The sequence below is a fragment of the Rhinolophus ferrumequinum genome, chromosome 9, assembly GCF_004115265.2.
Source record: "Rhinolophus ferrumequinum isolate MPI-CBG mRhiFer1 chromosome 9, mRhiFer1_v1.p, whole genome shotgun sequence".
In the NCBI taxonomy this organism is placed as follows: domain Eukaryota; kingdom Metazoa; phylum Chordata; class Mammalia; order Chiroptera; family Rhinolophidae; genus Rhinolophus; species Rhinolophus ferrumequinum.
This window is the reverse complement of record NC_046292.1, coordinates 4,009,310-4,030,570: the sequence shown is the minus strand read 5'-3', so window position 1 is coordinate 4,030,570 and position 21,261 is coordinate 4,009,310. Positions and strand designations below refer to the sequence as shown.

General features: G+C 60.0%; 2 protein-coding genes across 3 annotated transcripts; one reads left to right on the top strand and one right to left on the bottom strand.

Annotated features, from left to right (window-relative positions):
- The first annotated feature begins 597 nt into the window (after window positions 1-597).
- On the top strand, window positions 598-9,137 carry KLHL21 (kelch like family member 21). Its single transcript, XM_033114443.1, has 4 exons — window positions 598-1,746; window positions 3,864-4,269; window positions 7,387-7,459; window positions 8,684-9,137. Exons 1-4 carry the CDS (start codon window positions 726-728, stop codon window positions 8,975-8,977), a joined length of 1,794 nt encoding a protein of 597 aa, XP_032970334.1. The 5' UTR covers window positions 598-725; the 3' UTR covers window positions 8,978-9,137.
- A 4,620-nt stretch (window positions 9,138-13,757) lies between these two features.
- ZBTB48 (zinc finger and BTB domain containing 48) lies at window positions 13,758-21,005 on the bottom strand. Of its 2 annotated transcripts, none has more exons than XM_033115712.1 (11): window positions 20,875-21,005; window positions 19,623-20,322; window positions 18,885-19,126; window positions 16,827-16,938; window positions 16,138-16,230; window positions 15,734-15,820; window positions 15,425-15,579; window positions 14,872-15,008; window positions 14,636-14,800; window positions 14,197-14,285; window positions 13,758-14,113 (listed from the first exon to the last, which is right to left on the bottom strand). In XM_033115712.1, exons 2-11 carry the CDS (start codon window positions 20,313-20,315, stop codon window positions 13,817-13,819), a joined length of 2,070 nt encoding a protein of 689 aa, XP_032971603.1. In that variant the 5' UTR covers window positions 20,316-20,322; window positions 20,875-21,005; the 3' UTR covers window positions 13,758-13,816. The 2 variants fall into 2 exon arrangements, with proteins under 2 accessions (XP_032971603.1, XP_032971604.1); XM_033115713.1 differs by having other exon boundaries at window positions 19,623-20,318; window positions 20,875-20,999.
- Window positions 21,006-21,261: the final 256 nt, after the last annotated feature.

Here is a 21,261-nt window from a genome sequence, read left to right as displayed (position 1 = left end):
CTGGCGTCTGGCCCCGGGTCACTTATAAATGCGCCAAGAAAAAACGTCCCCTAAAACCCTTGTACTTGTTCATGCTTTGCTCCTGAATGGTAATTAATCCTGTTGTTTGAAATCTTTTCCGTGATAGGGTTAACTAGCAACCCGTGGAACAAGTGGAATTAAAAAAAAAAGTCATTGTACCGAGCCGCCCTAGAGCTCGGGGGTGGACGCAGTTGGGAAGTCTGGCGCGAAAGGGTGGCTTCGGTTTTGAGCGCCGCGCTGGCCCCCACTGAACACGGTTTTGTTCAGCAGCCGGGCCCGGCTGGGTCGTGGGTAGGCCCTGGAGGCCCCCATTCCCGGAGCGCGGCACTGCAGACCCTCGTTGAGAACACTTGTCACCCGCCGTCCCCGGCCCGAGCGTCGGCGGGAGGCTGCAGGAAGCCCCGGAAGGGCGGAGACAGGGAGCAGGCGCGGGCGGTGGTGACTCAGCCGGGAGCGCGGGGGCGGGCGCGCGCAAGGGGAGATGAGCCAGCTGGCTTCGGCCGGTTGCCGCGCCAGGCCTGCAAGGGTTAAGTGGGCGGTGCCGCCGGCGCCCCGCCCACGCCCGGGCCAGCCCTCCAGAGGCCGCGGCGCCCGGACGTATTTATAGCGGCGGCAGCGGGCGCGCCGCGTCTCTCCCGCTGGCCCCGGCCGCGGCCTCCTGGAGCATCGTGCGCCCCTACCCAGCGCCCCGCAGCGAAGGCGCCATGGAGCGGCCGGCGCCCTTGGCCGTGCTGCCTTTCTCGGACCCCGCGCACGCGCTGAGCCTGCTGCGCGGCCTGAGCCAGCTCCGTGCGGAGCGCAAGTTCCTGGACGTGACCCTGGAGGCGGCGGGCGGGCGCGACTTCCCGGCGCACCGCGCCGTGCTGGCAGCCGCCAGCCCCTACTTCCGCGCCATGTTCGCCGGGCAGCTGCGCGAGAGCCGCGCCGAGCGGGTGCGCCTGCACGGCGTGCCGCCCGACATGCTGCAGCTGCTGCTAGACTTCAGCTACACGGGCCACGTGGCCGTAAGCGGCGACAACGCCGAGCCGCTTTTGCGCGCCGCCGACCTACTGCAGTTCCCGGCCGTGAAGGAGGCGTGTGGCGCCTTTCTGCAGCAGCAGCTCGACCTGGCCAACTGCCTGGACATGCAGGACTTCGCCGAGGCCTTCAGCTGCGCGGGGCTGGCGAGCGCGGCGCAGCGCTTCATACTGCGCCACGTGGGCGAGCTGGGCGCGGAGCAGCTGGAGCGGCTGCCGCTGGCGCGCCTGCTGCGCTACCTGCGCGACGACGGGCTGTGCGTGCCCAAGGAGGAGGCCGCCTACCAGCTGGCGCTGCGCTGGGTGCGCGCCGACCCGCCGCGCCGCGCGGCGCACTGGCCGCAGCTCCTCGAGGCCGTGCGCCTGCCCTTCGTGCGCCGCTTCTACCTGCTGGCTCATGTCGAGGCCGAGCCACTGGTGGCGCGCTGCCCGCCCTGCCTGCGCCTGCTGCGGGAGGCGCGCGACTTCCAAGCGGCGCGCTACGACCGCCACGACCGCGGGCCCTGTCCCCGCATGCGCCCGCGCCCCTCCACCGGCCTCGCCGAGATCCTCGTGCTCGTGGGTGGCTGCGACCAGGACTGCGACGAGCTGGTCACAGTCGACTGCTACAACCCGCAGACGGGCCAGTGGCGCTACCTGGCCGAGTTCCCCGACCACCTGGGTGGGGGCTACAGCATCGTGGCGTTGGGCAACGACATCTACGTCACGGGTGAGTGGGTTGGTCAAGAGGGCTCCGGGCCAGCCGGCCCCTTCAGGCAGGGGTCTCTAGGGTCAGTCACCTGCGCCCCTGGGGGAGCACGTCTACCTGCTAGATTCGCCCCCAGAACGTGGAGTCCAGGACCCGACCTGAGTGCAAGCGGTCCCTTCCTTTTCCCCAAGCTGGCCAGTGCGTACCGTTCTAGGATCCATACCTTGAAACTAGAAGATACTTTGGCCCCTTGTGTAATGGGGACAAGTAGCCGATTGTGGGTCTCTAACCCGCCCGTTATGGTCTGCCTGGATTGCCCACTCCTTGCTAGGGGAGGTGCCGCCCCCCTTTTGGTTGGATGATACTGGGGCGTTCACCCCACACAATCGGTGCTTTCTTTTCTCCCTAAGTGTGGTCCAGGGACAGGTCCTGGGCTGACGCACGGTGAGGCATCCATTCTCCACTCTCAGGGATTTTTCCCTCCCAGCTGAGCCACCCAGGCTTCCTGACGCCTGCATTTTGTCACCGGTGACTAGGTTCTCTTGGACTTGCACCTTGGCCATGCACTGTGGGTCACATGGTGTTTAGGCTGCTCCCAGCCCAGCGACTGTAAACATAGTCACATGCTAAGAGATTTTCTCCCAGTTACTTGGCCCAAGCCCCAAAACACTGCCGAGTCATGCTGGGCGGGTCCCAGCCAGCCCCAGTCCTGGGCTTCTCCCACATTTTTTATTAAGGCTAAATCCTGGCTCCAACAGAAGGCTGCCTCCTTCCATGGGGTGAGCAGGGGCGGTGTCTGTGACGGCTATATAAGGAAAGAAGCAGCCTGAGTGTGCATTCAGGCCCTGCCAAGGGCTGTTATCAGGCAGTGAAGCTCAGGGCTGGGCCAGCCTGGCAGATTCCAGAGAAAGCCACCTCTGAGACTTGCTCGAGTGTTCCTGTGGGGCTCTGAGCTCTGATAAGTGGGAGGCATCCTGACCTGAGGACAGGCCTCCTTGGCCTTCAGCTTCAGGCCCAGCCTCTGCTGGCATCTCCCAGAATCAGACTCTTTGCGATCTAAGGTTGGCTCTGTGTTGTTTGGGAACCGTGCCCCCCACCACCAAGTCTGGCCGGGGAACTCCCTCCCCAAACTGGTCAGACTGGCCCCAACTTTGCCCATCCATAAATGTCTCAGCTTAGCAGCTAATCCTTTGGGTTTAGACAGGTGGCTGGGTCATTCCAGACAGCTGCCTGTAGGGAATTTCACGGGGGTGAGCAAGCGGCCCCAGCTGCCATAGACAGTTCTATAGAAAGGAGGCAGGCAGAGCGCACTTGACACGAACTTGTTTTCTCCCTGTAAAAAGCTCAGGGCCATGAGGTGGATAGAATGTCATGCCTGGTCCGCCTGTGGCGCCAGCTTCGGGGTAGGGAATGCAAGCCCAGGGTTCTGGGCTCCCTTCACGCTGAGAGAATTCTAAGTCCTGAGTAGACCTGCTTTAATTCATTACAGTCAGCACCACTGTTTTTTATTGCTTAGCTCTTTTTGAAGTAAATACAGACAGAAGAGTGTACGTATACTTGGATGATTTTGATGAGTTTTTCCAAACAAAACGTGTCAGGAACCCGCACCTAAATCAAGAAGCAGAGCCCAGAAGCCCACTGGCAGCTTGACTTTCTGTGTTGGGTCTTTTGCTTGCAAAGTGAAGTAGATTTCCTCTCAGCTATTCCTGGTACAGCCTTTGTTAGGGGATGGCCAGGAAGCCTGGAATTTGGTGAACAAGTCCCTGTGCACCCCACCCCTCATGCTTTGTGGCTCCCTGGGAGAACTGACTCAGACCTGACACCATGGTCCAGCTGAGGTTGCTGTTTACTTAAAATTGCAGCCCCAGGGCCTTTGCTTGGCCTGCAGAGATCTGACAGTGTTTTGATGGCGTGAAGTCCTGCCATCCTGTGGACAGCGGGCAGCATCTGCATTGCCTTAGCCCCCGCATGGAGCCCCTGGCCTAGGCATTGGTGAGAGAGGACGTGTGTTTACCTCAAAGTCCAGGGAGGTTCATCCCTTCCCTGGAGACGCCCTCTCAGAAGTTCAGGGACTCGTGGGTGGGTGACTCACCCCAAGTCAGCATGAGCTGACCTGTCCATTTTACATGTCCCGGCAGGAGGGTCTGATGGCTCCCGGCTCTACGACTGTGTGTGGAGGTACAACTCAAGCGTGAACGAGTGGACGGAGGTGGCTCCCATGCTGAAGGCCCGTGAGTACCACAGCTCCTGCGTGCTGGACGGGCTGTTGTACGTGGTGGCCTCGGACAGCACGGAGCGCTATGACCACACAACCGACTCCTGGGAGGCCCTGCAGCCCATGACCTACCCCATGGACAACTGCTCCACCACCGCATGCCGGGGCCAGCTCTATGCCATCGGCTCCCTGGCCGGCAAGGAGACCATGGTGATGCAGTGCTACCACCCGGACATGGACCTGTGGTCGCTGGTGGACTGTGGCCAGCTCCCTCCCTGGTCCTTTGCCCCCAAGACAGTGACTCTGAATGGACTCATGTATTTCATCAGGTGAGTCCCAGGGGCCAAGGCCACTGTGTGATCTTTCTTACGAGGCCCCATGCTAAGCACATCACTGCTGTTCTCCCCATTACACAGATGAGGGAACTGAGGCCAGTCTGGGATCCAAGGCTGGGTCTTTCTGACTTGGAGCGGCTGTTTCTTTCTGTCCCGTTTCTTGGAGCGCTTTCTATGCGCTTCTAGGTTTTCTTAATCAAGGGATCCCAAGTGTGGTGAAGTGAGATCCTTTCAGAGGACTTTGAGATTCATAGACGCTGAATGAAATGTGTCCATTTGGTGAACTTCCACCTGGAGGGTCCACTAAAGGCCCTGGCTGTTCCCACATAGCATTGGTTCATAAGGGACCTGTCCTACCTAAGAGGGATTCTGAATCTTTAAAAGACCAGAGGAGAGCTTTTGGGGGAGCTGTGGCCTTGTCAGAGGGAGGGCCCTTTGCTCACCTAGCAGAGTGTCCAAGCTCAGGCAGTTGGGCAAGAAACCAGGTGGTGGGTTTGGCCCCGCTCCCTGTTTAAAGCAACACTTTTCGTGTCCAGTGCATTTCCGCAGGTTCTTCCCACCTGGCTTGGCACGGGGAGGGCTCAGGACTTGTTGAATGAATGCTGTTGTCCAAGGATCCATCCCATCAGGGCAGGAGCTGGTGTTGAGGCCCCAAAGCTACCCGTGGGAATGATGACAGTAGTTAGCGCTCATTGGGGACCTGCACCTGCCGAGCGCTGTGTGGCCCGCTTCGTGGGCGTTTTCCTGGTTGATCTCTACGACTGATGAGATGGGCACCACTGGCGTCCCTATTCCACAGAACAGAGGCTTAGAGGGGTAGGGGACTTCCAGCCACAGGCTTTAAGTGGTGGCACAAGGGTTGAACCAAGGACGTCCGTCCCAGGTCCCTGACCACGGCCTCCCTGAGCAAGGCTGTGGCCCTTCAGGCAGCCATTGGGTCACTGCGCATGCACTAGTCGTGATGACTAGTCACAGCTAAATGCCCCGTTCTGATGGGCCAGTGGGCAGCTGGGGAACCCGGAGCTCCTGCCTGCAGAGCACAGCCTGTGTGTGTCTCCTCCCCTCCCTGGCCTGGAGCCTGCCTGAAGTTGTGGGGCCAGGAGGGGAGGGGAAGGTATGAACGGCCTCCCCTGTTCCCTTTCCCTCTCAGAGGACCTGTGCCCTTTGCTTCTCAGCACGCCCCACCCCCAGCCATCTGAGCTGCCCCTCCCCCAGGCTCCAGGCTCCTTCCCAGGCTTTCTGTGTAAGCACATTAGGACAGAGGTGGCAGCTTGTAAGTGGCCAAGGGGCCAGGCATCACCGTGTGCCAAGAACCTGCGGTCTGCTCTGAGAAAGCCCTGGAATCGCAGCTAGCCCCTGGTCCTGTTACACACGTCATCTGACCCTTTGCCCAGCTCCCCAAGTAGATGTCTTCAAGGAGGGGGTGGAGGCAGCTATAATCCAGCGTGCCAGCGTGCCAGCCCCTGGGCCATAGGTCCAGGCTGGTGCCTTTGAGAATGCCCTCCCGCCCTGTGGTCCTAGAACAAGGGTGTCCGAGGTCCGGCCTGCCGCCGAGGGCCCCTACACTTTCCTCCTCCTGGCCTGTCACTTGTCATTGCTAAACCGCCCCACATGGAAGCATTAGGTGCCCCCTGCACCCCTGTGAGCCTTTGTAAGAGTTCACCTAGGCCACGGGCCGGGGAGATGGGGAAGACGGGTTTAGCTCTGCCCCCTCCCCCATCTGGCTGAAAAACAGCTGCTAGGAAGGCAGCGCCTTCGTCCTTCGGGTGGGTAGTGGGGGCCTGGCCTTGGCTGAGAGTGCGGGCAAGCCTGGGTCTGATGCGCTCGGCGGCTTGTCCCAGAGCCACCCTGTTCTTGCACTTTGGTACCTTGTGAGCCACATAACCCCCCCCCGGGAACGCCACCCATCAGGGCCGTTCCTGCCGAAAGGTGCCATCCCAGGCCGGCAGCCAGTGCTATACGGAGGTCTCACCCCCTCCTTGCTCTGTCCTGAGCTGTAAGCAGTAGCCCGTTGGCCCGTCTTCCCCCGACCGTGCCTGCCCTGGTCCTCGGTTAAGGTGGCTCCTTGGCTGGGGTGCCCTGTCCCCTGCAGAGGAAGGGGCCGGGAACATTTTCCAGCCTGGCACCCCTGGCTGCAGCTTACGTGTCCCTGCTGGGTAGCAGGCAGCCCTGTGGGTCTCAGTGTTAATTATCATATGGGCCCCAACGTAAGAATGGCTTTTACATTTTGAGCTAGTTAGCGGTAATAAAAACAAACGAGTAATATTTCATCACATGTGAAAAGTGCACAATTCAAATTTCTGCATTCATAAATAAGGTTTTGTTGGGACGCAGCCACCCCTTTGTGTACGTGTGCCTGTGGCTGCCTTTTGTGCTTGGACTGCGTGTTGGGGAACGTCTGCGGGGCCTAAAATATTTCCTGTCTGGCCCCTCCCCTGCCCCCTGCCCCCTGATCTTTACGACTACAGGTTTGGAGCCAGTGTCTTTGAACCCGTTATTACAGGGATCAGGAGCGTGTCAAACAAGGTTGAAGGGCAGCGCAGCATTGGTGTCTTCCTTCCTGGAGTTGTGGTTACCCTGCTGGGTGCTGGGGACGTAGCAGTGAACAGGATGGGATTTGGGGGGTCTGCAAGTTGTGACAGCAGTGGCCAGAGCACACGGGGAGGCGGTACAGGTGGGGGCAGGCCTGGACTGCACAGCCACAGGAGGCTGTCCTGAAGAGGTGACACGTGTCCACATCGGAAGGATGAGTGGTGGGCAGGACCCTGATAAGTTCAAGATCTGAAGCAAGCCCGTGTGGCCACAGCGAGGGAAGGGGGCAGCGCGTTGGTGCTGGGCAGTGGGGAAGGGTTTAAGCACTTCAAGGCGTGGTCTTTGGGTTTGGGGAGCAGGCTGGGTCTGGCCTTGAAGCCTAGGCCAGATAGGTGTGGGGGCCTGAAGTCAGGCATAGGGATAGGTCTCCCTGGCTAGTGGGCTGCCGTCTGGGCTGCCGTATGGCCCCAAAGGTGTCCCCAAAAGCAAAGGGCTTGGAGGACCCTCCTCTCCAGCCGTTCACACCCAGGGTTCTCCCATCCTTGCTCTGACCTGCTCTCCCCCTCCTTCTCTCCACAGGGATGACTCTGCCGAGGTGGACGTGTACAACCCTACGAAAAACGAATGGGACAAGATCCCATCTATGAACCAGGTAAGTTTACCTGTGATGGAAGCAGCGGCTGGCCCTGTTTTGTGGTCCAGGAGTCATCCTAAGTGTTTGGGAGACCGTCCTGGTGTGCGGGGCCTGGGTTGAGCCCTTTCCCGGTGTTCTCTCACTTCGTAGAGGGCTGGTGTCGTCCTCAGTTTGTACTTGAGGGTTACTGAGACACCAAGATCTTAAGGAAGATCCCAGGGTGACACAGCTTAGTGAGCTCCTGCATTTGGACCAGTATTTGTTGAGTAGCTGCTATGAAGCGGAGAGCGTACTGGAAAAGAGTGTTCCGCAGGCAGACAACAAGTGCAAAGGCCCTGGGGCAGGACATGCCGAGGGTACTCCCGGAACAAGCCCCCACATCTCAGTGTGGCTGGAGCAGAGTGAACAAGTGGACAACAGGGGACAAAGTCAGACAGGAGGTCTCTGGGGACTGACGTTGGGGACACATTTATTCAGCACCAGCTGTGTGCTCTAAATAGGACACATGGCTGCTGCTGCCTGCTTGGGGTCTCTTCTCTCTGCTTGTTGCCAAGAGAGGTGCTGAGCCTGATAGCGTGGTGCAGCCGGGAAGGCTGGGCAGCATTTGGCTGCATGGGTGGTCTCCTTAGTCCCCGACACATGTCTGCACCCACCTGCATCTTTTCTGTCTTCATTAAAATTTCCGGACCTGCTCATGATACCTCCGCATGGCAAATGTCACAATTTACAGCCTCACAGCTTAACTTCTTCACGTTTAGGAGATGTAACTTCCTGGTTTTCCCCATAATGAGTTATACATGCTCATTATAGCAAATCCGGGAAAGATGGGATAGCCAGTCTCATGGCTCAGAGCCCAGACTTTGGGTCAAGTCCCAGCTCTGTAGCTGTCAGCCATACGAGGCTGTGTCCCCATCTTACAGATGGGGAGGACACTTGTGTTCACCTTAGAGGTTTGGTGCTGCTCACAGGGTGACTTGGTGCCTCTGTAGCCCCCTGCCCACCATACGGACCAGGTGTGGCATGTGACCCCTGGGCGTGGAGCCCTGTTTCCCAAGCTGGTGTGTAGGAAGGGCGTTGGCCGGTCCTGGAAAGTATGCAGAGGGTGGCTCGCAGCACCACTTCAGAAGTGCCAAGGCAGCCCCTCCCAAGGGTCCCGGGCACCTTCTCCATGGAGAGGGGCTGCAGGGACTCTGCCTTGCCCTCGCTTCTGGCCTCGACTCACCTGTCCCCCTTGGCCCACAGGTGCACGTCGGGGGCAGCCTGGCCGTCCTCGGAGGGAAGCTCTACGTGTCGGGGGGGTACGACAATACGTTTGAACTCTCAGACGTGGTGGAAGCCTATGACCCTGAGACTCGGGCGTGGAGCGTGGTGGGCCGGCTCCCGGAGCCCACCTTCTGGCATGGCAGCGTCAGCATCTTCCGCCAGTTCATGCCCCAGACACCCTCAGGCGGGCATGGCTTTGAGCTGGACAGTGGCAGCAGTGACGTGGATGTGGGCCGGCCCCGGCCACCACAGAACCCCCATGAACTGCACTAGCCCAGGCCTGGCCCAGGGAGGGCCTTGGTGCAGGTAACCCAGCACCTTTTGCGGGGGCAGCAACCCCTTCTTCGTGCACGAGGACAGGTTAGGCTCACCAGGCGGAGCCCGGACTCGGAGTCTGACATCTGGAGAGTCCTGTGCATCCAGAGCCTGGGGCCAAAGCCAGTTGTAAGTGCCCCTCTGTTGGTCCAGGAAGGGCTGTCTCCCTGCCAGCACGTCTGGCTCCAATAGGTCACCCTAGCCTGTGTCCCCACCCCACCTCACCAATGCAGCACACACCCCGCCTGCTGCCGCAACCTGCTCCTCCTTGCTCCACCTGGGTCGGGGGGGCCACTTCTGTGGTGTGAGTGGAGTGGGGGGCCCTCCCGTGGAAGTCTGAGAATGGCCCGGCTGTCTTAGAGCATCAGGGGTCAGGCGGAAGGTGGCTGCAGTGGGATCCCAAACTCGGTGTCCAGTGCTGGCTGTCCCAGCTGGCCAGCTCCCCAGAGGCAGGAGCTCTCACGCCAAAACACCCCTCGCAGGGCTGGGCTTCCAGGGGGTGAGCTCAGACTCAGGGACACAGGGCTGTGGGCAGAGTGGGCCTTGGGGGCCCAGAGGGACTTGCTAAGTGTTTGCTGTGTCTAGTGGACCTGGGCTGAGGCAGGCACTGTGTGTCCCTGTCCACCCACCCCACCTGCTGGTGTGTTGCCCCCTGGCTTGGAGACCTCTGGGACCTTGTCTCAGGCTGAGGCAAGAGAGGGCAGACGCCTGCAAATACAAGGTTGAAGCCCAGCTGGGCAGACGGCTGCAGACACCCTCGCCCGCCCGCCTGTGAGCCAGAAGCCTGCTCCTGGTAAAGCAAGCTCTGGGCAGGGTGGCCTCAGTGGTTGCTGCAGGTTTGAAATGCAGTTTGGCCTTTCCTTAGAAGAAGAAGGCAGCGGGAACCAGGGTCAGATTGATTTGATTTTTTTTCTGTTGCAGTGCCTCTGTGGAAGCTTTCTGCAGGGTGTGGGGGGGCGGTGCCTTAAGCCCCTCACGAGCAGGGGCTCCCGGGAAACCCCGCAGCTCAGGGGCCCCTGTTTTCTCTGGGGAATGTAAGCGTTTCTGTGGATTGGGGGATCTTGTCCCCTCAAGGTCTCCAAAGTCGCCTTTGCTTGAATTTGTTTTCCTTCCAGAGAGAAGGGTGTCTGCGTTTTCCTCATTAGATACTAAACTGAAAGCAAATGTTCACTGCGTTGCCTTTTCCCAGTGAACTAAGATGGCCGGACAGCGTGGTGGTTCTGGGGAGGAAGGGTGGGCCCACCTGTGTGTGGTTTCGTCGCTCCAGGTTAGAAATTGTGCTCTGGACACCCTGCTGGAGCGGCCACAGCTCACAGCCAGCCCCTTCCATCCCCTTGGGATTGTCATTCCTGAGCACCCACCATGTGCCAGGCACTGTTGGAGGTCGGGGGGGGTCGGGCCAGCCAGGGGCTCCTGTGGGCCTGGGTACCATGCGCGCAGCTGCCCCACACTGTTGCTTCCTGCTCCCTGGGGACCCTCCCCCAGGTTTGCCTTCGTCCTTCCTGGGTGAGTCAGGGCTCGCCTGCCCCTCTTTCCCCAGCCATGGTCTTAGCCCTCAGTGCTCCCTCTCCACAGGGGCTGCTGTGGCTGAGCCCACCCAGAGGTTGTCCGAGCTCCGTGGGGTGGCCGTCTTCAGTTCCTTTGCAGGCAGAGGCTGTCCACATGTGATGGCTTGTGTCCTGTCAGTGGCACAGGGACAGCAGGCAGGGCTGGGCTGTGTGGATTGATTGAGCCCTGATTATATACTAGCGCCAAGCTCAGTGCCAGAGAGACTGTGTATTGCCCAGTTAGTGTGGGGACATGTCACACAGATTTTGTGATAATTGACAGGAGGGCCTCCCAAAGGAAGGGTGTGAGTCTTGTCTCATGGAGACTCCTGGCACCCCTCCTTGGGGCTGTCTCCGTAGAGGGCCCCCTCGGCACCCAAGAGGGTGAAACGGAGTGGAAAGTGGATGTGAGCTGTGGCCACCACAGCTCTCCCCTCCTCCCTCCAGACAGGCATGGCTGTGACCCTGTCAGGGTCAAGGATTTCCCCTGGGCAGCAAGGTATGTAAAGCTTTGTTGTTGAGACAGGGCTGCAGACGCTGTTGCTTTTCTTATGAAACCAGCCTTTGTCTGGCCTTCCCTCGTGCCTCGGGGCCCAGTGTCTGAGCTCCTGCTCTTCTTTTTGGTACTTCACCCTGACTGGTCACCATTGGACGGGCCATCCCATGTCTGGCGGCTGCCCAGGTGATGGACCAGTGAAGGAGAGCCAGGGTTGGGTTTGCGTCCTTCTCCAGGTCCCCGCCGCCCAGCCCCTCTCTTTGGTTTGAAAGACTAAGGATGGGAACAGAAGGCAGCAGCCTTGGCAACAGGCTCCAGCTGGCCGTCAGCATCGGGGACAGCCCGTCAGAAATGTCTGCTCCCTTCTCTGCCCTCCGGGCTTCCCGTCGTGGGTTCTGTGCTGCCCAGGGGCCACCACTTAACAGATGTCTGTACACTGACAGGCCAGAGGCTGGGCCACTGGGGGTGGGGACCGCGTGTTGGATGCACACACCTTGATCAGTCTATAAGACAAATTAAGTTATGAGAATTCAGTGATAGTATTTAATGCTGACCTAGGAAGTATTCCCTATTTATACGACTTCGGAGACTTAGGTACTAACGGACACACTCCCTCAGTGTCCAGCACCCAGTTCCAACCCCCGAGGCTGGGGTCGGTTTGCGTATTTATTTGTCTGTTCTGTAGGCTTACATGTGCAGAATCCTGTAAGGTTTTAGGATGCCTTCAATACGTACTTTTTGAAATAAAAATGTTTCCTATACACTTGGTGTTGTTCCCTTTATGCTGCTGTCTTGGGACTTCCGGGCCGAGGCCAAACATGTCTGGCAAGGGGAGCAGAGAAGTGTCAAGGAACGAAGTGGGGGCGTCGCTGTGCAGGGGCGGGGCGCAAAGCAGAGTGGAGCGCCCAGGGCTCCTGCTAACCATCTTGGGGCAACGCTCTTTAGGCCCCATCTCGTCTTAAACCATTACAAGGTATGAAGTAAAGAGGAGGCGAAGCCCAAGACGTGAGCAACACGGGTGGTTTGTGCAAAGCTGATTCGGCCTCCTGGCTCCACCTGTTGGCACTGCACTTACTCCCCCAGCCTCTCCTGAAGGTGTGGTTCCAGGGTGATGAGATCCTGTCTCTGCAGTGGATGAACCTCGGACTCGGGACAGGGGATGGGATGGGGGCACCCTTCACATAATGGAGGGTCCTGGAAGAGGCCCGGGCAGGAAGTTCAGAAATGTCCCTCACATCTGTAGGCCCTCTGAACCCAAGGAAGAGCCTGGTGCCTGGGCTGGGAAGGGAGCATTTTGAGGCTATAGTTAGCCTTTTTAATATCCTTGCCAAAACTGCTCTGAAGCAGCTCAACCTGGGCTGCATCATTGCGCTTGAACTGTCATTACCTGTGAGCTCCCCAGTAGTCAAGGAATAAAAGGGAAGACTGTTTGATGGGTTCAGGGTATAAATAGAAGGCAGTGGCCCTACTGAAACTGCAGGAGAAACTGCGTAGCTTGGGGCTGGTGTTCCAGGGTCCTCCTGAGGTGGAACTTGTCTGGCCCGACAAGCTCTTCGGGTCATGACCATCACCACTCGTTCAGAGTTCCACTGTGCCAAGCCCCGAGCGGGTGGGGCAATTGTAAACTGGCACAGATTCTGACACTCCATTGAGTGCTGCGGTCGATGTTCCCTCCCCTGGAATCTGGGAAGTGAGTTTTTCGGTCACTGGACCAACACCATGGCAGAGGTGACACTGGCTTCCAGGGCTAGGTCATAAAAAGGCCTTGCAGGTTTGGCCTGTTGGGGCTTTTGCTCTTGGCACCCAGCCACCACGCTGCGAGGACATGCAAGCAACCGGTGGAGAGGGGCCCAGGCCCACAGCCAGTGCCAACTTGCCAGGCTCAGAAGTGAGCCACCTTCAGAGCAGCCCGAGCCCCAGGGAAGTTCTGGGGTGGTTTGTAATCCCGCGTCAGGAACTGGAACAGCACGCTCCCTCATTTAATTTGTTTGGGAAGCCTGTACTGTTACTAATTCCATTAAAAGATGAGGAAATGAAGCGGTTAGTAACCGTAACCTGCTCCACGTCACAGGCTATAAAGGAGTTGGGAAGGAATTTGGAGGCCGGCTACCTCGTGCGCATGCACTGTTCCTCTGACACAAAGCACCCCACCCCATCGTTCCCCAGATCAGAACCAGGGGACCGCCAGGGCCTCTCACCATGCTAGGCCTGGCCTTGCCTGTCCCCCAGGCCTCCTGGACAAGCTAACCAAGCTCAGGCCTCCCAAGGAAGGGTCCCATCTGTGGGCGTGCCTCCAACCTGGGCCACACACTAACCGGTGGGAGCCCTGAGCCAGTGAGGCCGTCATCAGGGGCCCTGGCCACTCTGACTCCAGAGGCTCAGTAATGAACTCTACCCCGACTAGCTGGCAGCACCCCAGCTATGAAATAGGAATGCTACTGAGTCTGACCCCTGCTCTTGGTTCTAAAACCCTGACCGAATGAGGGATGGGACACAGATGACAGCTTCCCAAGCCAGAGGCTTGGCCCCCAAAGCTACCCGCCAAGTGTCATTCTGGTGATGTCTCCCCACAAGGTGGGGGACTGCAGGCTGAGCTCTGAGGGGCACCGTTTCTTCTAGGGGACACCGCGGGGAACCAGCACATCTGGAGGCCAGGTTACTGGAGATCAGACCACTGGTCAGGCTGAAACAATCTAGTCCAAAGCCATGTGGGTTTATTGAGGGTGGGCGCCAAGTGGGCTGCGGTGGGTGGGGCTACGTGTCACAGTCCTCAGGAATGGCAGCTGTGATGAGGAGCGAGGGTTCCATGACACCCGGGCTCGCAAAGCTCTCCTCCGCACACAGTCTCTGGCCAGGGAGCTGGGAGGCCAGGCCCCCTTGGGCCAGGGACTCCACGATGACCTCTGCTGAGCCCACCTCCAGCTCAGCAGGCGGCTGGAGTGCCACCACCACCATCTTCTCGTCCTCGATGACCAGGTTCCGGAGCTTGCGCTGCCGTGGGTTGTAGTTCTCCACCCGGTCGTGGATCTCCATGTGCCTCCGCAGGTGGGCCTGGGGGGGAGGGGGCTCAGGGCTGTGCTGGGAGGGGTCTAGGGGAGGGAGCCCCAGGGGGCAGGAGGTGACCACAGGCTTACCTGCCTGGTGAACTTGTAGCCACACTCAGTGCACTCAAACTTCCTCACGCCTTTGTGCCTGCGGACGTGCACACGCAGCTGCTCCACAGCTGCAGGCAGAAAGAGCCCCCATTAGGAGAGTCGGTAGTGGGGAAGTGGGCCTCATGCCCTGAGGTGGGGGTCCTCTGGGCTTGCAACTGCCAGGCTGCACAGCGCCACCCCGAGATCACTACTGCACAGGACCCAGGGGAGCTTCCACCACCTTTCCTTTGGTCAAAGCAGGTGACCGTGGGGAATGGAAGAGGTCCCCACCAAGGAGGAGCATGGGAAAGCCACCGCTGCACCTGACCTCACCCACTGGAGGAGACTCCCAACTCTGGTGGGCAAGGAATGGAGATGGCCTGTCCTCTGCTCCGCCCAGGGAAGGGGGAGGGGTGAGGGCCTCCGCCAGCCCAGGTACCTTTGAAGGTCTTTCCACAGATCTGGCAGAAGTGGGGCCGGCCCTCCTGGTGGCGGCTGGCCACATGCCTCAGCAGGGGCCCCTTCTCGGTGAAGCGCTGCTCACAGAACTCACAGCTGAAGGGCCTCTCGCCAGTGTGGGTGCGGTTGTGCTTGTCCAGGCTGGCTGCGGGGACAAGCGAGGGCTCAGCCTTGAGGCCTCAGCCCTGGGACAGGGAGGGGATGGGCCTGCCTCACCTTGGGTGCGGAAGGTCTTGCCGCAGAGGTGGCACTGGAAAGGCTTCTCGCCCGTGTGTGTGCGCAGATGCATGTTGAGATTGGCCTTCTGGGTGAAGGCATGACTGCAGAACTCACAGACGTACGGCCTCTCATTCCTGTCCGGGTGAGGGACACAGGCAGAGGCCATCACCAAGGGAAGCGGCACCCTCACTCTGCTGAAGCTGGGAGCATGACTGGCTCCAGAGCCAAGGAAGCAGCAAAGCCGAAGAAAATCTGCCTGACCACTGGGATGGGCCCAGGCTTTGATGAGCTGCCTGGTGGAAGGAGGGCTTGGGAAGCACCAGGAAAGGGGCACCAGCTCCAGCCCAGGGCCTGTTCTAGCCTGGACTAGGTCCAGGCTGGGTCCCCCAGCCTCTGCCTGGCAGACGTGCTCATACCCCCAGATGCCCCCAACCCACAAAGGCTACAGGCGCCATAGTCAGCGTGGAGGGCACCATTTCGTGTGTTAGCAAACTGCCTTCCCGGCCAGCAGCAGGGACAGGCCCTGGGGAAGACGGCCACCCCCCCACACCTGTGCTTGGCCTTGATGTGCATCTGCAGGCCGTTCCGGCTCGAGGCCCGGTGCCCACACTCCTCACACACAAACAGCTTCTCCCCGCGGTGCTTGAAAGCCTCATGCAGCTGCAGCTCCGTTCGGGACAGGAAGCACTTGGCACAGGTGGGACACTGCGGGGCAGAGGGGCCGGATGGAGGGAGCAGGCCCAGGGGAAGGCAGGGTGGGGCTGCTCGAGGAGCTCCCCCCCACCCCTGGCCTTCTGGACCAGCTCCAGCCCAGCATCAGTGTGTGCCCGCCCAGCCCTCGGCACAGCCTGGCACTTACAGCATGGGGTTTGGGGGCTCCGTGCAGCTTGATCATGTGACTCTGTAGGTCCTTCTTCTGCATGAACTGCTGGGAGCAGGAGGAGCACTGGAAAACAGGCCCAGGGTCACCGGGGCAGCCTGTGCCCACAACCCCGGCACCCCGAGGGCAGGGCCCACCTTGAGAAGACCGTGGCTCCTTGCCCTGGGGTGAAGGACGCACGGGGAGGCCCCCCGTGCCATACCCACAGGGATGCTGAACCTGCCCTCCCTGGAAAGAAACAAGGGCCCAAAAGGGGCCAGTGGCCCTGCACAAAGGTTTGGGGGCACTGGGTGGGTGGGGAAAGCTGGGCTCCTAGGGGGTGCCTAACACCCTCCCACAGACCGGGCTCTGCGGGAGGGACCCTCGGGCAGGCGGAGCCTGACCTTGTAGGGCATCTCCCCCGTGTGCGACACCATGTGCACCCGCAGCTCTGTCCTCCGGCGGAAGGTCTCCTGACACACGGAGCACGTGAAGACCTGGCAGTGTGAGGGGCAAGCAGGCCTGCCGTCAGCGGGGGCCTCTGCCTGCGACGGCGGCCTCGGCCCGGGCTTCCACTCGCTGCTGGGAGGAGCCTGCCCGAGGAGGGGGCCGCTGGGGTGGGAGAGGGCAACACGTAACCTGCCTGCCCTGACCCTGACCGCAGCAAACCCACCACGCCAGGCTGGAGGCAGGGGCCCAGCGGCCTTACCTGCAGCCCCTGCCCCTGGCAACAGCCTCTAGAAAGACAAGGGCAGGGTTTGGCTGGCCGCACCACAGGGGGGTGCAGTGGGGCGGGGGGAGTGGCCATGTGGTCCTTCCCAGCCACTACCGTTCCTCCGAGGTACCCCTTCCCCAAGTGCAGGGGCGGGGCAGGCAAACCCCAAATGCCTCCCTCCAAGTCCCTCCTGGGCTGTCCCTTCCGCTCTTGAGACCTGTGCCCCCCCCCCCACCTGTAACACCAGGGAGCCAACTCGATGGCATGGAAGGAACGTGCAGCTCTCTGGAGTTTACTCCCCATCTAAGACAGTCTCTCCTGGGGGACCCGCCCAGATGGGAGGAACACACAGGCCAGCATGCCCCTGCCCACAAGTACCTGTTCTGAGCGGTTCATACAATTCCGGGCTTCATGCTCCAGGAGGTTCTCCTTCCGAAAGTAACACTTTCCACATTTGGGACACTCGAAGGGCTTCTCCCCAGTGTGCTTCCTGCCAGGAGAAGCCATTACGAGTGTGGGGTCTGAGTGGACTTCCCACCTTGCCCTCACCCAGTGCCCCCCTGGCTCCCTGGGGCTCACCACATGGCTGGTGAACCTGCAGGGGGAGCCCGGAAACCCTCCTCCCTGCTTCAGGCCCAGCTCCAGGCCTGACGGCCGCCCCCGGGCCTGGCCCATCTTTCCTCGCCTCCAGCTACCCCTAGTGCAGCCACCGCTGCCCCTGAGCCCCTGCCCGAGCCTACCCGTCTCCACTCTAAGCCAGCCCTCCTACAGCTTTTAACTTCAGTAGCCAGAAGGGTGCTCAGTCAGATCTCATCACGTTTGCTCACAACCCGCCCAGGCCTCTATTCCACCCCGAGAAAAGGCCTGCGGCCCTGTGAGGCTGCAGGGGGCCTGCCCCCTACCTCGCTGTCCTCACTCTCCACGTCTCTATGCCTTGATATTCACCAACCCAGCGGCTCACCCGCACCCCACAGCCTCTGCCCTGGCTCTCCTCTCAGCCCGAACCTTCTCCCCAGCTACCCACTCAGTGGACTTCCTCACCTCCTTGGAGTCCGCTCAAATCTCCTTTAAATAGAATTGCAACCCTAGCTCGGCAACCCTGGGCACTGCTGTCCTTTTTCTTTTCGGCAGCACTTCCTGCCTTCCATCCTGCTGTCAAGTGACTTATCTGGTAGTGGACAGTCTGTGTTGCCCCATTGGAAGGCAAGCTCCCCAAGACCTCTTTGCTGTGTTCGCTAAGGTGTCCCAAGCACCCGGAAGAGTCTTGTCAGCTACTTGACAGACAGCTTGTAGAATGAATGAACTAAGTGAACCCTGACCCCGGAGCCTATGAGTGGCACCAGGAGCTCTTACGAGCTAAGCTGCCTGCCATTAACCAGACGCTTCTCTCATCCTCTGCTGCTACACAGACTGTCCTCGTCCCCCATCCCAGTGACCTCAGGAGGCCATTCCCTCCTAGTTCTTAGGGCCAATGTGGCAGCCAGCAGCCCAAGGAGGGGATGGGGCAGTGCCTAGACCCGAGTCTTACACTGGGGGAGTGACCAGGAAGACGTGGACCATCTCAGGGTGCTTCCCACACTGGGACTTCTCCAAAGACTTCTCTGGTGGCAGCTGCCCCAAAGCAGGGAGAGCAAACAGGTTCCCCTCCTCCCAGCTCCAACTCCAGTCAGTCAGCAGTGGCGTCCCAGAGTGTCGCAGTGAGAAACTGCATGTGGCCCAACTTGGCTCGGCAAGAAATGGCACCAGGTGGACCAGTGATGTCTTGGGCAGGGAGTGGCAGGAATGGAAGGCAGGTCACCAGCTGCTGTCCCTGGAGGCCTCGCAGAGACTCTGGGTCAGCGCTGTCCAACCCAGCAGCCAGGGACATGTGGCTAGTGTGTCTGAGGAACTGAATTGATTTAATTCTAGTTATTTCTATTTGAAGTTAAAATAGCTTCATGTGACATCTGATTTCCTTACTGGACGCTACAGCTTTAGCCAAATGATCTTTTATGCTCCACTGACACTCCGGGGCTACCATTTCCCCAGAAAGGCAGGCGGCACCAACCCTCAAGATGAAACCTCTTGGCCCAAAGCCCACACTCTGGGCCTTCAGAAACAGCCATGGCGGGGCCTCAGCCACAGCCCAGGGCCACAGGCTTCTCACCCCCTTGACAGAAGCCAGCGGGAGGTCAAGGTCCACAGTGAGTGCAGCTTGTTGACAAGGTGTCCACAAACCGACTCCCACCAGAGGGCTCCCCGGAGGAGGGGACGAAGGAATCAGACCAAGGCTGGGTTCTCACTCCCTGATGATCAGAGGCGTGCCAACTCCAGGCACTAGGTGGGTCTGAGAGGGCGCCCCTGGCCGTCCGTGGCCCAGAAAGGGGGAGCACAGGCCCCCTCCCCCAACACAGGAATGGCAGACAGGAAAAGCAAAGAGAAAAACAGAATGTTTACCTGTTGTGGACTTTTAGATAATATTTGCTGAGGAACTTTTTATGACATGTGGGGCATTCAACTGGCACGGCTGTACCTTTTCTGTTCTCAGGGGGCTCGGCTGCTAGGGAGCCTGCGCTCAGCGCTGGCTCGGCAGCACAGGACTTTCTGAGTACATTGGATGTCCTCCTGCTGGACACAGGCTCCATCTCAGAAACATAGTCGCCATCCCCGTCGTCCTCAACTTGAACCACCACTTCCCACTAGAGCAGAAGAGGCAGCAGGAGGGGGGCGAGGTCACCAAATTAATCAGCAAGGGTTCTGGAGTGGGTCTACAGGGCAGCCAGCTCCATCCACTTCCATCCCAAGGCCCAACCCAGGCCCATCCCCAGATGAGTCCCTCTGTCTGTGACTGTTCCCTTCACGATCCCAGGGCAGGCAGCACCCAAATCTTGCATTTAGAGGACAGTGGCTCTATATGTGGGGAACTGGAGGTTTGGCTGGATTTCCCTACCCTGGGGAAACACCTGTAACCTTGATGCCACCCACTCCACCCCAAGAAACTGGCAACCACAGACTGCTGTGACTGGCAGAAAAGTCAGCCCAAGGCTGCAGGATGGAGCCAGTTTCCTATGTTTGGCCAAAGCCTATTTCGAAACCATGTAACAGATTCTACCTTGGGGTTCACATTATGCCAGAAAAGTGTCAGTCTCTTCCCCCACTCCCGCCTCTTCATTTCCAGCACCCTGGGCACAGTACCTCATTACTCCCGCCCTGTAGCTGGGCACCTTCAGCCTCAAAGGGCCTTGGGGGCACTTTGCAATCCTCAGGCTCCTTGTCCTCTGGGGGACAAAGCTTCAGAGCCTGCTTGAGTTTCCCACGCAGGAAGGAGGGGCTCTCGCTCTGAGCAGGGAGACCAAGCTGGGGCCTCTGGGGGCTGTGACTGCCGCTCAGCTCCTGGTCCCGAGGGACCTGACCCCCAGTCCTAGAAACTTCCTCTTCCTCCAAGCCTGCCAGCTCCTTGACGTGGCTATTCACATCCTGGGGGTCGGGTTTCCCCAGCCCACTCTGGCCACTTGGTGCCTGTCCCACTGAGGTTTTCGGCTTGAAGCTCTGGCACAGCTCCACAGCCTCTGGCACTCGCAACTCCCTGGCTGCCAGGAGCACCTGATCCCGGTTCCCAGAGGTGAGGGCGAGGTGACCGGTGTAGAAAAAATCCAACAAGAGGCCAAAAATCTCAGCAAAGCCGGCAGGGAGGACAACACTGCCTCCTGAGCCATCCCCATAGAGACTCTGGAAGAAGTGGCTGCAGCAAGCGAGGACACTCCAGTGCGCCTTGAACACTAGGCCCCCCACGTCCAGGGTGGCATCGCAATACTGGCCCTTCTCCCGCTGCTTGTTCAGCTCCTGCAGAACCCTCACGCTGTGCTGGATAAAGGAACCGTTGTCCATGGTCTGTCTGGAGGAGAGGAAGGCAAAAGTGACAACCTGGCCAGCCCAAACCAGGGGTAACGGGAGAAAGCCCCTGGATGTGAGAGGAGGGAAAGGGGACTCGGGCTCTACTCAGTCACATTTGTCACAAGCGGGCTTGGACCAAGTTTGCAGCGTGCACGCTGAGACAGGACTGGACTGAAAGCCCCCCTGGAGGCGAGGGCCAAGTGAGCAGCCCGTATCGGGGGTGGCCAGAGGGAGTGGGCGGCGGAGGCGTAGGGGACTGGGTGCGGGCAGGAGGCACAGCTTGGCGGGAGCTAAGACACGGTCGGTGAAGCGGCGCCGGTGGAAGGAATCAGTTTGGGGGACAAAGTAGCGGATCAGGGCGAACTGATCCGCTTAGTACAGGGAGAGGACCCAGCGCAAGCGCAGGGGAGGGCGGCGGCTGCGGACAGGTGAGCAGAGCCCCGCCCACACGTCCCGAGCGGCCGGGCGGAAGGCGGCCGCGGTCATACGCCGTCAGCGCCCACGGCGGCCCGTAGCCCTTCGTCCCCCGCCCCGCACTCCCCGATCTTCTCACCGGGGCCGGTCCGCCCTGCGCCGACCCCACCGGCTCCGGGCCGCGTCGACTCCAGTCCTATCAAGCAACTAACCGGGCCGTACGCGCCCGGCCGACCGTACGGAACGCCGCCGCCGCCGCCGCCGGACGTGACGTCAGGGCGCGCCCGCCGGGGCGGAACGCTTCTGAGGAGCTGGGCTTCCACCTCCAACATCTGGGGGCGGGGTCACGCCTAAAACAGCCAATGGAATGCGAACGGGCGGGGCCATGTCAAATTCTCTCGGTGCTGGGCCCGCCTCCTGGAGTTGCCTAGCAACGCCAAGCTGGGTGCCGGGTCTTCTCCCTTCTGTGGCAATCCCGAGGTTCCGGCTGCGGTTTGCTGGTCGCGGCACCCTCAGGCTAGAAGAA